The sequence below is a fragment of the Canis aureus genome, chromosome 2, assembly GCF_053574225.1.
Source record: "Canis aureus isolate CA01 chromosome 2, VMU_Caureus_v.1.0, whole genome shotgun sequence".
Taxonomy (NCBI): Eukaryota; Metazoa; Chordata; class Mammalia; order Carnivora; family Canidae; genus Canis; species Canis aureus.
In genome coordinates this window covers 30,674,359-30,690,443 of record NC_135612.1, presented here as the reverse complement: position 1 = coordinate 30,690,443, position 16,085 = coordinate 30,674,359, and the positions used below count along the sequence as shown (strand labels likewise).

General features: G+C 43.4%; 1 protein-coding gene across 1 annotated transcript in view; it reads left to right on the top strand.

Annotated features, from left to right (window-relative positions):
* SV2C (synaptic vesicle glycoprotein 2C) overlaps nt 1-16,085 on the top strand; it is a 209,213-nt gene that overhangs the window by 114,248 nt on the left and 78,880 nt on the right. The window contains exon 4 of the mRNA XM_077867670.1: nt 3,329-3,480. Within this exon, the coding sequence (XP_077723796.1) occupies nt 3,329-3,480 (152 nt within the window). The remainder of the gene's footprint in view (nt 1-3,328; nt 3,481-16,085) is intronic.

Sequence of the window (16,085 nt, the reverse complement as noted above, 5' to 3'; positions counted from 1 at the left end):
GTTCTATCCACGTTGAAGCAAATGGTGGGTATTTGTCGTTTCTAATGGGATTTCAATGAACTCTTTTCACCTAGGCACCTGGTCAAGAGGTGACCATGGGAACTCAGACATAAAGTAATTTCAAGAACTCTTTGGGGGCTCTTTTGCTATCAGAACTTCCATTCCAGTACCCACGACTTCTCTTATTACACTGATCCAGAACATAAGATGTATATTTTCATTTGCAGGAGACGTTTAGGTCATTGGAACAAATTACTGCAGGGGTACCTGAGTGGATCAGTTGATTAGCCTTTGGCTCAGGTCATGATCTCAGGGTCCTGGGATGAAGCCCGTAGTCAGGGTCCCTGCTCTACGGGCAATCTGCTTCTCCCTCTGCCCCTCTTCCCACTCAGGTGCTCTCTCTGTCTCTCAAATAAATAAATAAAATCTTTAAATTAAAAAAAAAAAAAAAGACCAACTTACTCTAGTACATTTGGAGTGGCACCTCCATCAGCAGAGAAATACAGCTCTTTTGAGGAACACTTAGTGGATGTCCAGTGGGCCAGGTAATGGGAATTCAGAGATAAATGGGATATAGTTCTCATGTTCAAGGAGCCTTCAGTCTAGTGTAAACAATGTTTAAGACCTCTGCTAGAGGATGAAACAAGTAATAGTCAATGTTATGGCATCTGTAATGTTTTTTTTTTTTTTTGATTTAAAGTTCATCACAGTAACACAAGGAGTAATGTTTTCCCTAAAATGGATCAACAGCCCACAATAAGACATATGAATGCTTGCATTGTTTTGTAGGTCTCTGTTTCTGAAGAGCTTTGAAAGGATTTGAATAGACTCCCCCACTCATTCTTCACTGATATTGGAGTTCTTTGCAGTCTGCTTTGCAAACAGATATTGTGAGACATCCATGCAAAAATAACCACCTTGTAAAAGAGGCATTGAATCAGAACCAGCTGGATTGCTTATATGCCCCTAAAAGTTGGTATTCTCTTATGCAACAATAATTTGTTTAAGGCCAAGTCTACAGTCTTCCACTTGCCATTTTAGCCTCCCCAGAGTACATTTATCTCAGTTCTTAGTTGCCTGGCATATCTTTCATACTATTGTGCCTTCATGAAATGTATTATAGCTCTTACATAAGGAATGTCCAGAATCCTGACAAAACATTAATTAGGATGTGAAAAGTCATTAAAAACAGGGACTTTTTTTTCTGCATTTAGAAGTGAAGGCCTTGATTAGGGATCTGGGGCTTTATGGTACCGAGAAACAGATTCTTCACATCAAATGAAAAAAGCAGTAACACTAACTGATGTATGGCACGGCCATTTTATTTCCTATTAGAATTATGTGTTGTAATAAAACCACTTTAAATTTCTTCAGAACTTTGTTGAATTTTAAAATTCAGGTAGCTGTCCATGGTTTCTGGTCCTTGAGAAGCCAAGTGGAGAGTCTGATATGGTGTGCTATAGAGCCAGTTCTGACTGCCCATCACATGCATTTGTTTCTTGTGTGGGGCTTCTGCTTGATGAACTTGGACTGGTTGGCTGCCCCTAGTGTGATGGCGCCAAATCAACATGTGCTGCATCTGAAATCACGTGGAGTCTAGGAATTTTAGGTAGAACTGCTGTGTTCGTGGTGCAGGGAAACAGATATAGATGCTTCAAACCACTATTTTTTCAAGACTTTGAAAAGCAGTTTTTTTTAGCAGTTCCCCCAAGAAACACATTGCAATCCAATATACATTTACATACATATTTATTTGTTTATATATAAATGTATATATAGACACACATATCTACATATATGCATATGCATATGAACTCCTTACATTATAAATATGTTAGTAAAGAAGACAAAAGTTTTATGAAATCATATTTATCCTTATGACTTGAGTTGTACTTATTTCCACCTCTATTTAATTTTTAAAATTCTGTTTATAGCTACTAGATGAATTTCATAGCCTGCAGATTAAAAAGCAATGGCCTAAAAAAAAAAAAAAAAAAGCAGTGGCCTAGGTGATCTGCACATATCTAGCAGTAAATAACATTGTATCACTTTAAGCAGGGGCAAATGCATGAGGTGGTGCTATATTTTGACCTATCATTTGATGCAAAATGACATTATGAATCCTGCAATTCGACTGGTACATCAAGTTTGCTACAGAAAAGGCCTTTCTCTAAATTTCATTTGCTAAGGTCACTGCCAATACTTCTTTATCATATTAAAGCCTCTGCGAAGCCAGTTATTGCTAACTGGATAAATACGTATTTTACTTCTTGATATGAAATGTCAGTAGCAATTTACCTTACAGAAATCTGAACATAAAGGAATTGGCACATATTTTTAAAACTGTATTGCAAAGTGTTTTCTCTGCAACTAGTTTATGTATATTGTACATTTTTCCAAAAAATATTTAAGAATTCATATACTGTTTGGAATGATAGTAAGTAATGTTTTCTCATACACTCCTAATTTTCGAGACAGTGGTTTTTAAGACTTGGGGATCAAGACCTATTTGAAATTTGGATGAGATCTATGGCCCAGCTCCCTAGAATGAACAAAATATTTATTCCATAGACCCTCACTGGAGAACCCTTAACCTGAATGAAAGTCACTGCTCATGTCATTTCTCCAGAACTCATCAACATCTCTCATAATTACCCTACTGGAAGAAGGCATCATGCTCCATTCTATCGGTATCAAAACCAGCAGCGCCTTATTTGATTCTACCAGTGTGTATACACATGTACTCATGAAGCAATGAGATCTACTGGGTTGAAACCAGAACAGTCTAAGAAGCAACTCCGTTGGGCCTGTGTCCATCAACACAGCAGCCAGATTGGGCTGTAGGACCAGCTGCTGCAGGGTAGCAGAGAGGAAGCACAACTGCGGACAGCCTCTCACAAATGTTTAAAGCTCTTACCAGAGTCACCATGTCATGAGTAGGGCATACCATGGTATCTCTTCTTAAAAATGTGTAAAGTAAAATATTTACTAGATTGTACCCAATGCTGTAATTTTTGCAAATACGTAGAACATTCAACACTGAGCAGAAAACCCAACAGATTCTAAAGCAAGGTAAAACACTATAAACCACACGACTAGGGCACTACTGCCACCTTTTGGTAACATCACTTAATTGCAGGTTCTGGAGAGAGAAACTTGTATTAAAGAGAGATTATAATATTAAAGTTATGAAATGATAGAGAATATACATCCCTTGATCTGCTGAGATAGAGGGCATGTGTTGTTAGAGCTTGCTTTGGTTCTGCCCTGTGCATCTCACATAGCTGTCCTGGCTTTGATTTCATGGGTTCTCTGTACCTCTTGGCAGGATCGGGGGAGCCATTCCCACTGTGTTCCCCTACTTTGCTGAAGTGCTGGCCCGAGAGAAGCGTGGTGAGCATCTGAGCTGGCTCTGCATGTTCTGGATGATTGGTGGCATCTACGCCTCTGCCATGGCCTGGGCCATCATCCCGCATTACGGTAAGAGCCTGGCTTTACACGAGCCCGGCAGTCACCTTATTTTACTTCAGCCTCCATTCTATCCCCTTCCTGTTTGTAAATGCTGGTTTGAGAACAACACTGTCATAATCTAGTTTTTCCCTTTTGTCATATCTAAGTTTTTCCCCCTAGTACAGAAATCTGTATAAGGCAAGACTGTGCCAGTGGTCTTGTAGGAAATATTATTGCATTTTGCTGTTTTTAAAAAGTGATCACTTTCATTTGCTTTTTATGTGCTATCAACTCTGGGGTCCCCACCAAGATGGACGTGAAAGACACAGATCATAATCGGCATGTGAGGCAACATGATTTACTATTGTTTTGAGGACCATTATCCACATCAGACACACACAAGAGCCTCGACTCGTCCCCTCTGGGTGCCGTCCAAAACTCGCCCCCACGCCAGCCCCCCTCCTCTGGCGGCTCAGAACGGGATTAGAGCAGCAGGAAGCCTGTCTTGGCATGGGCCCTGTGTCTGCGGAACTGAGGAGGTGATTCTGCTGTCCTTGCTGCCAGGATCCCTCCTCGGTTTCTTCTATGACTTTTTGTTCCTGCCACCTCTGAACACTTAAAGGTCTCATGTTTCTGAGCAGGAAGTATTGTCCTGCTTAGAAGCCAAAAACTTCCAGTTGCTTTACCCACAAACAGTGAAATGCAGGGAGAGGTTCACAGAACCCAGACATCAAATTCGATATATAAGGGGAAGGGGAGAGAAGGTGGTGTGTGTGTGTGTGTGTGTGTGTGTGTGTGTGTGTGTGTGAGAGAGAGAGAGAGCGCGCAAGCAAACATGTTGAAGTTTGCAAATTATGAATTCTGTGTAAATTAGAACTACATGTGGACTTCAAAAACTCACTCTTTGTTCAACCTAAAATCTAATTGAATAGTCGGGGTGAAAAATTAGATTTCAAAAATTCACTTTTGGATCACTTTTTTTTTTTTTTTCTGCTTTTGGGTTAGAACAGCAAATTTACTATAAAGCCTAGTTTTGTTAGGAAACAACCTTCAGTGAATTTGACTCGTTGCTAAAATTAAAGACAAGACGTAGACTTTAGTATTCTAAGACACTGTTACATGTTTTACCGTACTGAGTTACAAAATTCATGTTTGTCACACTCTCTTTTAATAAATCTAGAAAATGAGGTGCCTGGGTGGCTCAGTTGGTTAAGCATCTGACTCTGGGTTTCAGGTCAGGTCATGACTCAGAGTCCTGAGATCCAGCCTCTCCCACCCCTGACCCCCACCCTGTAGTTGGGCTCCCTGCTCAGCAAGGAGTCTGCTTCTTCCTCTCCCTCTACCCTTCCCCCAACTCGTGCACTCTCTCTCTCCCAAATAAATAAATCTATCTTTAAAAAAATAAACGTAAAAGTTACTGGAAATCAAAATTGTATATAACAATAACAAGGAAGACATAAGGAATTGGTTACTTGGCCTAAAGGGCCAAGTTTCTTTGCCAAACACTTGAGTGGGACATGCCAAGCTCAAGTGATGGGTTTTCCTTTTTTTTAAGACTCTGGTCAGTTCAGGGCCGGAGATACCCTCACACAGGCAGTTACTCAGGCCCGCCGTAAGGCTGGTTTTGGGCCACCATCTGAGGAACTACAGGTGATTCTCCTGCTTTGTCTGGGCCCTAAGGACCTCAGCCACCCTCAGAACTTGCTCCTGCCCCCCTGGGCTGGCTGTTTTGAATGGAAATGCTACTTAGCTTCTCAGGAACACTGTAAGGAGACAAAAAGGAGAGATGCCGAGCCTGGGCAAAGTCCAGCTGTAGTCCGCATTGCTCCTGGGACTGCCCTAGTCCAGATGCAACCTTTGTACACAGTAAAATCAGGAGCCCGTCCGGGCGGACGCGGTTGCAGTTGCTGTGGCCGCTGCAGGGCAGCCCGAGTCCCCCCAGGCCAGCCTCCTTGGCTCCTGGGGCTCACCCTCTCCTTCCTGGTGCCCTTCCCATCACATGTCAGAATTTCTCCTGCTGGTCTTCCTAAGCTCCTAAATCGGATTGGCTTCTGCAGTCTGCACATTTCCACCAGGCTGGGTGTGATTGCTTTTGTTTTTGTTTTTGTTTTTGTTTTTCCTCACTAGGTATTTAGTTCCTCAGATTCCTGCTTCACACATCCCTACCCTCAAGCTGTGGCAGGCTCTGGATTTTGCCTCTGGACTTATCAACCGGTGGCTGACCGCCCCCCCCCCCCCAAAAAAATGAGTGTAATTCCACCTCTAGTTCTCTCAAGCACACATAGGGTATCCTTTTTTACAGCAAAAAGGGCCGCCTCATCCATATGTCACTAGAAAGAGCTGAGGCTGTGAATCATAAACAGTACATAAAAAGTTACCAAAATACCAATAACAGTATAACAGAATAAAGTGTGTCTGAGGCTGATATTAATTTATATGTTAAAGGAACCTTGAGGAATAATGACCTGGTTAAGAAATCAGTAAGGGAATATTAAAACCTTATGCCCATGCCTTATTGAAGGCTTTCCATGGCCAGAAATGTGGCAAAAGCAACAATTATTGCAAACAAGCCTGTCTAGATATTAAAATCAATAAGGGGGGATTTTTAAATACCCTTGCCAAGTTCATTGTTATACTCTTGCAACTTGAAGAGTTTTAGTTATTTCAAAATAAAAGAAGTTAGTTTTAAAAATCCTCTCTTGAGGCTTCTAGGGGGTTATCATGTTTTGTATGTTCATGAGGGGGAGGGTGTTTTGAGGGTATTCATTTATAAAAATTCATTGAGCTGGATACTTAAAATTTGTGTATGTCACTATACAGAAGTTATACTTTTTAAATAAATAGTTTTTTTAAAAAGCTTACCACTTCCCTTACCTCCTGAAAATACACATGCTTGGGGTCTGCCCCTGGTCAATCGAATCTGGTTATCTGGGTTGAGGACTCAGCATGGATTTTTTTTTAAAGATTATTTATTGGGATCCCTGGGTGGCGCAGCGGTTTGGCGCCTGCCTTTGGCCCAGGGCACAATCCTGGAGACCTGGGATCGAATCCCACATCGGGCATCCCGGTGCATGGAGCCTGCTTATCCCTCTGCCTATGTCTCTGCCTCTCTCTCTCTCTCTCTCTCTCTATCATAAATAAATGAAAATTGAAAAAAAAAATTTAAAAATAAATAAATAAATAAATAAAAATAAAGATTATTTATTTATTTACTTACTTATTTACCTATTCATTCATTCATTCATTCATTCATGAGCAACACAGAGACACAGGCAGAGGGAGAAGCAGGCTCTATGCAGGGAGCCCAATGTGGGACTTGATCCCAGGACTCCAGGATCATGCCCTGAGTGGAAGGCAGACACTCAACCACTGAGCCACTCAGGCAACCTGCATGTTTTTAAAGCCATTTAAAGCTGGTTCTCTGCAGCAAAGTTTGAGACTCCAGTTTCCTACCTCTCCCAGGGGGGTGATCTGATCTGGGAAGCCCCTGGGACTTCATCGTGTATGTATAAGGAAGGCTGTAACTGGAAGCAAAGAGAAGAGTGAGCCTGGCTGTCATGGTTGACTTATTCAGTGGGGCTTTAGCTTTCCATATTGTTGGTTTCATCCTGGCTAAAGGACTTTCCTGCTCATGTGGCTTAGAATGACTTAAAAAGTTATTTGACATCTTGCTATGTCTTCTTCTCAATGCCACATCTTTTTACTTTACTTAAGGTAGACGAGGGCTGTTAAGTCCATCCTCTTTCCGTGCAGCTTCTAAAAAAGTGAAAAGGTTTCTCTTTTCCTCTGAAATTCTGCATTGTATAAATGATGTCACAGCCTACTGACAACTGAGAGTCCTGGGTCCTGGACCCCCATCCTGTTTCATTCAAGAGGCCTCTGGGCAGGACAACCAGCACAGCCCGTGGAGTTTTCATCCAGCAGGGGAGGAATTGGGGAGCATTATGAAGTGACTCAGAGCCGGGTACTGACCCTTCTCACACCAGTAACAGGATTTGTGCTAGAGGGAAAGAATCCAGAACTGGCATCCACACTGCAAGCAAGTCAAATGGTAAGTGATGCAGAGAAGAAGGTGTTTGTGGCGTTGCCTATCGGCTTCTGTGGCACAGCAGTCAGTGCATGAAGCCTTGGGCCTAGTGCCGAGAGACTTCAATTCTGACTCCAGACAAGCTTCTTACACAAAGGAGATCATGAGGCATCACTAAGGGAGGGAAAGATCTGGAATGATCCTTACAGAATTAGGCAAAGCCAGGAAGGGAGTTTGGTTGGCTGCCAGAACTCCTGAGTTAACCTGTGGGCTGTGGCCAGGGTTTGCTGATGGACGGGGATGGCTCAGCCTGCCCAGGCCTCGTTTCTGTGCTGGCCTCGGACCATGATGGCGCTTTACCTTCACAGACCATCACCAGCATCCTAAGGTGCCCAACATCACGCTACGTCGCCCTCTCTGACGAGGCCCTAGGAGGAGGCAGTTTGACTGTCGTCACCTTTCCTGCTGGCCACTGCCGCCACCTGCCCTGGGATCCCGGTGAGGGAGGAGACAGCGGGGAGGAGCGGCTTCCTTCAGCCTTCCTCCTCTCGAGACCGGTGGCTGCCCATAGCACTTCCCCTCGGGGCTGACAGCTGCCCTGGGGTCGCGGCGTCCACTCCCCTAAGCCCTCCAGTGCCATCCTGTCCTTCCAATTCACACCGCCTCGTCCCAGCCCGTGGGACCCGCTCCCTGGCCTCCATCCCCCCCCGCACACTGCCCGAGTGGGGGCACCCCGAAGCCCAGGTCCCCCCGACCCCCTTCAGCTTAAAAGCTCACATATTCCCGAGATTCCAACACCCAAGATGTCCTGCTCCCCTCGGTCCCGAGTTGTGCAACGCCGTGCACAGGCCGGCCCAGGCCCAGCGGCTGGGGGTCCAAGAAGCAAGCAGAGCCAGTCCCTTCCAAAGCGCTGGGGCCAAGGAGGGGGGGCAGTGAGTGCTGCTCTGCAGTCCCCGCCGCCCCAGTCTGGGTGGGAGCTTGGCCTAGTTTTCAGTCGCCTCCCACCCCATTTTCTGACCGGCATCATGGTGGGGCTTAAGTGTGACAGGCGTGTTGGAACACATGTCTGATTAGTGCTCAAAACATGGTAGCTCCACGTGCTGCAGTTTCCTCTGAGTCAGATACCCAGGCCCGTCAGCACAGCCCAGCGAGAGCTCAGAGCTACAGGGAAACAAGGAGAACGTCAGAAGGTAAACCTCACGAGAGGGTGAAGAGATCAGAGGAGTCAGAAGAAAGAAAAAACAGGAAAAAACTAAGATAATGAGAGAGATTCAAGGAAAAAAATAACACCGTAAAGCCTGGATTACCTGGAACCCAATGAATCCACATCTTCCATTCATATATTTATTGGGTGAATTAAGAGTCTAAGGGCACATACTATACAAAGACCCACCTTAAGGGCCGCGGGGCCACTCTCACCAGGTAGGAAGAACAAGAACCTGACTGCCCTAGCCTGCTGGCAGCACTGCCCACCAGCCCCGTGGGTCGCAGGGACAGCGGCAGAGCCATTTCTGTCCTGGCAGTAAGGTGTGGACATCAACACCAGCAGCGAGCAGAGTGGTTACTGGAGTGGGATTAGGTGTAAGACATGCCCTCGTTCCAAGCTGGCCCTGCCAGCCCGTTACCTTCAGGACAGTTATGTGGGCTGTCTGGTCCTCAGTTTCCCTGTCTGTAAAACAGGCATGATACCTCATAGTCCTGCTGCACTGGAGGACTGTGCACAAAAGTGGTTACACAGTGCCTGATATACATGGCCATTAAGTGCAGTCTTTTCTTTCCACAGATGGGGCTGACACTGAGGTAAGGATAGGAGGAAGGAACTAGAATAATAAGACCTTACTCCCCTTTTCCTAACTATCTTCTCCCAGCTGTGTGCTTACCATTCAAAGGTTGTGGGGGTGAATAAGAAGGGGCAGGGTGCAGGAACAGAGCTTGCAAGGCATGCCAAGCATTCTGCACCCGCTCCAGGGGAGCAGGGGAGGGCTACAGTGACCACTGGGTCCCACTTACCAGCCCAGCCAAGTGGCCTCAAACCCCGCCACCCACCTGTGTCATACTTCACCGAATGTCTCAGCACTGAAGACTTTATGTTCAAGTATCTGAGTAAGACATTGCAAGGGGAATCAACTGGGGACATCAATGTGCACCAGCATTATTTCTTAATTTGTCCATGTTAGGATCAATCTGACATTTGATTTCAACAAAATGACTCTTGGGCTCAGATTTCCTTCACTCTTCCCCAAGCATTAATAAGCTACATCAGCCCCCAAAATAATAATGACAAAGTCTTTATTTAAGGACTTAGGAAATGGATATGAGGCATGCTTCTAGTTTAGGTATGCAGCTATTTTTTTAGTGCATGTGTTTTATTGTTCATGGGTTTTGGAAGCCTCACATTCTTAGGTGGAGCCACAAGCTCTCCCACCCCTGCCCTCCTGCTGCTCCCTTCATGTTAAGTGCATCACCTGGGGAAACATGTTTATCAGCTAGGGTGCATGTAGCTCCCCCACCTGCACCCATCTCATTCCCTGCCAGTTCTGCACAGATCTGGGAAGTGCTTTTCAGCATTCTCACTCTGATCTTCGAGGTGTGGAGGTATGCATGATGAACTCAGAGGAGCTACTTCTATTGTGCATGAAGCCAATTACCTTGGTGCTCAGGCCTTCCCACTTCCATTCTAGCTCCTCAGAAAGGGAGGGACATCAGTCACTTGTTGAGAGCTTTCTATGTCCAGACGTTGTGCCGGGCACATTGATCTTATACAGTCTAAAAATAGAGATATGACCTTTAAAAATATGGCAGTTTCCCTGCTCACATTTGTGCATGAAGAATGGCAAGTGTGTATGCTGCTGATGCTGTTGGGTGGCCCTGTAGCACTGGGCTTCTCATCCATCCCCTGGCCAGCCAGGTGAAGCCTACACACATCCACTCAGAATAATGCTTTTAAATGCAGAAAATGAAATAAGATTATAAATGAAACCAATTGTTAGCAAAACGTATTAGCATATTAAGTAACTACACCTAGTATCAGAGCTAATAGCAACCTTTATTTTTAAGTAGATATGGACATAGAAGTTGGAAGTCAACACATTCTTTCTCATGAATCCTAGGAAACCATTGGATATGAGGTTCTCCCAGAATCCCACATTCCATTCCTTACTATCTATTAGCTAAGATTAGGGTTGACTGAGGGAAAAAAAAAAATTAGGGATATAAGAGGAAAAAAAACTAATTAACAGAGACATGAACAAGGTACAAGCTTATTTTATATTAAAAGAAGCCTGGATGGGGGCTGTCCAATGCTGGAATGGTACTTCCACCCATGAAAAGCCCAATTCCTTTTATCTCAAAATTCCTTTTATCCACCATTCTTAGCACATTTCAACCAGTAGGTCCACGTTCTAGGCAGGACAAAGCAGGAAGGATATATAAGGGTGTACATGCACTGCTGTTAAAAATCTCCCTGGAAGTCCCACACAAATCCACTTAAATCTCATTAGCCAGAACTTCAGCACATGACCATACCCTAGCTGCATGGGAGTCTTGGAAATTTTGTCTTCTATACCAAGCAGCAAAGAGAACACAGATCAGATAGAGTAGATATTGGGAGACAACTAGCCATCCCTGGGAAAATCTTTTAGAAATGTTCATGTGGTTCATAATCTAAAATTTAGTATGGTCCTAAGCCTGGTATTAGGTTTTGGATGCAAATAATGGAAAGCAATTCTAGCTTACTTAACCAGAACAAGCATTCATTAGAAGGCTATTAAGTGGCTCACAGAATGGCCATTTAAGGCTAGAGAACCAGGCTCAGGAAATGGCAGGAGCCAAGGGAATTCTACCTTAGATGGCTGGCATGACCTGTCAACGAACTCAAAATTTCAGCACCCAGACCCCAAAACCCCACATACAGTCTAAGAGAAATTAGCTCAAAGTACACAGCTTCAGTTTCTACTGCACCAAAGAGCTTTGGTGGTTTAATTGTTCTTCAAAGATGGTGGGGAGAGTTTTCTATGCAAGATACAATCCTCAGGGATGCCATCTGCTGTTAGAAAGTCATGATTATCAATGTGACATTATAGACCAGGTATCTTAAGGCCTTAATTAGGATAAGGCACTTAGCATACAATAATGTGTGCCAGGGAGGAGAATCTGGGTCCATATGAGGGTGAGTAGAGTTTGGGCGAGTATAGCCTTTACATGTCAGTTACAGAAAATAAGTTTCAACATTCTAGAGAGCCCTAGCCACTGTGAATCCTCTGCAGCATTTCAGCAGACCAGACATCCTCATCTCAGATTATAGCTGGCTAGACCCCTGGGTCCTTCCCAAAGCAAATGTGAATCCCAGCCTAATCACTGAATTGGATCTTCCATGAATCCTGGGGAACTTGATCTCCAGTAGAGATAAAAGTACCTATTTTACAATAAATAAAACCAGAAAATTAGCTTCACTTACTATAGATAGAGATGCCTACTCCAAGAGCTATTGACATTAAGGCTTGCCTTAAGAACCAATAGTGAAAACAATTGATAGTATACAAAATTTATTTAACAAATTAATGGCAATACCAAATACTGATTAGAATGCAAAGAAACCACATGTCTCATACATTGCTGGCTGCAAAATACTTCAGCCATTCTGGAAAATAGTTTGGCAATTTCTTAAAAAAAAAAAAAAACTTAAATGCACCTAACATATGACCCACAATTGCACTCCTAGGCACTTACCATCACCCAGAAAAATGAAAATTTATCTCTACACAAAAATTTACACATAACTATTCATAACATCTATTTTGCAATAGCTCCAAACCAGAAACAACTAAAATGTCTTAGGGTACCACAGAATGCTATTACTCATCAACAAAAGGAATTTGATACAACAGCTTGAATAGGCCTCAAGCACATTTTGCTGAGTGAAAAAGCCAATCTCAAAAGGTATATGTACATCGTATTCTGGAAATGACAAATATCAAACTGGAGAAAAACTTAATGGTTAGCAGAGGTTGGGGGATGAAGAGAAGGGGAGCAAGTGTGACTACAGTGGGCTGGCCCCTGGGAGATCTTTGAGTTGATGGAATGGTGTCTTTTTTTTTTTTTTTTTAAGATTTTATTTATTTTTTCATGAGAGACACACAGAGAGGCAGAGACCCAGGCAGAGGGAGAAGCAGGCTCCCTGAAGGGAGCCCGATGCAGGACTTGATCCCAGGACCCTGGGGTCACGCCCTGGGCCGAAGGCGGTGCTAAACCGCTGAGACCCCTGGGCTGGCCTGTTTGTTTAAAGATTTTATTTATTCATGAGAGACACAGAGAGAGAAAGAGAGAGAGAGAGGCAGAGACACAGGCAGAGGGAGACACAGGCCCCCTGAAGGGAGCCCGATGCGGGACTCCATCCTAGGACCTGGGGATCACCACCTGAGCCGAAGGCAGATGCTCAACCACTAAGCCGAGGTGCCCCGGAATAGTGTCTGTCTTGATTATGGAGGTGGTTGCATAAATCCGCATGTAGGATGAAATGACATAGAACTGTACACACACATGATCACACTGTCAGTTTTCTACTTTTGATATATAGTTATTTAAGATCTACTCATTTCTAACCATTGAGAAAAACTGGATGAAGAGTACATGGGATCTCTGTGTATTATCTTGCAAGTGTCTGTGATCCTAGTTACTTCAAAATAAAAAGGAGAAAACAAAATTAGTAATGTCTTTTTTGAAAGGCATTTTTATATCTATCAGCTTATTTATTATAATTATGTTAACAAAAGCAGCAGTAAGTATTATTCCCATGTTTTTTGAATGGTGAACCTGTTGCATGGAAAGTTTATCATTTCCCAAAGTGACAAAGAAAATAGATTAGAAATTAGAACCAGTCTTCTGATCCTCATTTCTTCAGAATGTCCTCCAGACATGACAAAGCTAAGAAACGCTCTCAAAGAGCAGCCCACAGGGTTGTTTGGAGCCAGAAAGGGAGACCTTGGTGGTCTCTGCAGTGTGCATATACAGCCCGTATGGCAACTACTGGTCCCCTCCCCTCTCCGAATAAAGCTGTCACAGCCCTTTGGCATGCATCACAAGACTTATGCCTCCATCCTTTGCCATAGAGAAAACCACTGAAACCCAGAATTCAGTCACTTAAAAACTACCTTGCTGGGGCATCCGGGTGGCTCCGTGGTTGAGCGTCTGCCTTCAGCTTGGGTCATGATCCCAGGGTCCTGGGATTGAGTCCCGGGTCATGCTCCCCGCAGGGAGCCTGCTTCTCCCTCTGCCTATGTCTCTGCCTATCTCTTTGTGTCTCTCATGAATAAATAAATATTATCTTAAAAATAAAATAAAAACTACCTTGCTGAAAATGTCATAAAAGAAGAAGTTTTTACATCACATGTTTTATAGCCCACAACTTCATCAGTCTTTGTTTGGTATTTGGGTTCCTTTCAAAGACTACATTATATCTTCCCTCTCCCCGTCCCCCACAGCACGCGGCTTCACTGGCTGGTCTCCCTCCTTCGGGAACCTAACTGCAATGCCTCCCCACTCTCCTTGCTTATGCAGAGAAATTCAGCTCTGCCCAGCTTCTAGCTCTAAACTTACATACCCCACCTGTGTAGGTCTGCTCGGGCTACCATAGCAAAATACCACCAACTGCGTGGCTTAAACAACAGAAGTGTATTTTCTCACAGTTCTCAAGGTTGGGAAGTCTAAGATCAAGGCGGCAGTTGATTTGGTTTCTGATTGAGGGCTGTCTTCCTGGCCATCTTCTTGCTGTGTCATCAACGTGACAAAGAAACAGAGATCTGTTTTTTTTTCTTAAGTTCGATTAGGGCCCCATCTTTATGACCTCAATTACTTCCTAGAAACCTTATCTCCAGATATAGTCACATTGGGTATTAGAAATTTAACATACAAATTTTGGGGAGTCGCAGTTCATTTCATAGCACCACTAACGGTGGTTTTAGCAAACGGAGGACCTTTTAGTCATCAGAAGCACACCTTTACCCACCTACACTTTGAAGGCATTGAAAATTAAGAATTTTTTCTAATCATTTTCTTGTTAGACCCTACTGCAAACTTAACTCTGAAACATTGATCTTTTTTCTCTCTTAAATAAGGTCTTAGGATATATCCTTATGATTCCATAAGAACTGCCTATCTCAAAAAAAAAACAAAAAAACAAAAAAAACAAAAAAAAAAAGAACTGCCTATCTCATTTCTCTAAACATTTGTATATTCTGAATGTGACACAATGCATGTGTGTGTGTGTGTGTGTGTGTGTGTGTTTCCTTGAAAAGAACTGTTCTGAAAATACCCTTGCTGGGCTGAATTCGTCATTAACCTAATTAGATCCTTTATCCAAAGCTTACAATTAGCATCATTACCAAGTCTTGATAACTAATTATAGTACTTCTAAATTAACTTCAAATGGAGGGACATAAAGATTGTAATCTTCTAAAATGTTCCTTATTTGAAGATGTGACCACTCCCAGATTTCCACCACTAGTACTGAACTGGCTTAGAGGGCAAGCGATATTCAGTGTTGTGGAGAGATAGAGGCTTCCCTGATATCTTAGGGTATAAGCTAGAGAACCTGGACATCACTTTTCTTCCGTATGCATAGTGAGGTCCCCAAAAGGTGTGCTCCCTCCACTTACCCAGATGGTTAGATGAAAGATTGTAGAGCTGCCCATCTGTTTCTGAACAAGTGCAGTATTCCTTTGTTTATAAGAAGTAAACCAAACTTTAATTTTTACATCAGAGGCATTGATGCCGAATGACCTGGAAGTTCCTATTCTCTTATAGGCTAAATTAGTATCTATATTTTACATAGCTGTGTCTGTCAAAATCGAGTTTGGATTTGCTCTGAACTGCTTTTAGAGGGTCCCAAGGCAATCCCCATGAAAGACCAAGAGTGTGGCATCTTAGCAAATGTGTCCATTCAGCGCAACTGGACCACACAGAGGATACCTATATAATTAATTCCATAAGATGCACAATTGATGCCTCGAATGGAGCCATAGAAAAAAGAATGATTAAATAGGACAGAATTTGAGGTTGACAGCATGGCGGGGGGAATCTAATTATGCAAGTAAGTAATTCCTGAAGGGATCCCTCTCAAGTTTGGGAAGCGCTTCTTCTTTAGGAACTGCAGGATCTTTTATGTAACATTAGAACATATCTCCACTTGATGACAAGGAATTATATTGTCCACTGTTCCTCACTCTCATGCTCACCCCTCAGTGAGCTCTTTGGCTGTGCTGCTCATCACACTGTATAACTTATAAGACAAATGGTGGTCATGAAGCTTGAGCAGGATACCTGCAAAGAGGTTGGAAAATAGCCTGAGAACTGTGTGCAGGGAGGTGGCGGGGACCAGGCTCTAATTTGGCAAAACTAAAGGAGGCAAAATATGGCAAAAGAAAATGTGGGCAGGGCAGAGTGGGCTGGTTACCATAGATGTGAATCAAATGAACTGTCTATTAATAAGAAGATGCTCTTGCTGGTTGTGTGATTCAGTTATGAAGAGATGAGCTGTCTCAGCCATTTGTACATTCCTTTACCTAGTCTTTTCAACAACTGGAAGCATATCTTAATGAGGTGACTGGCAAGG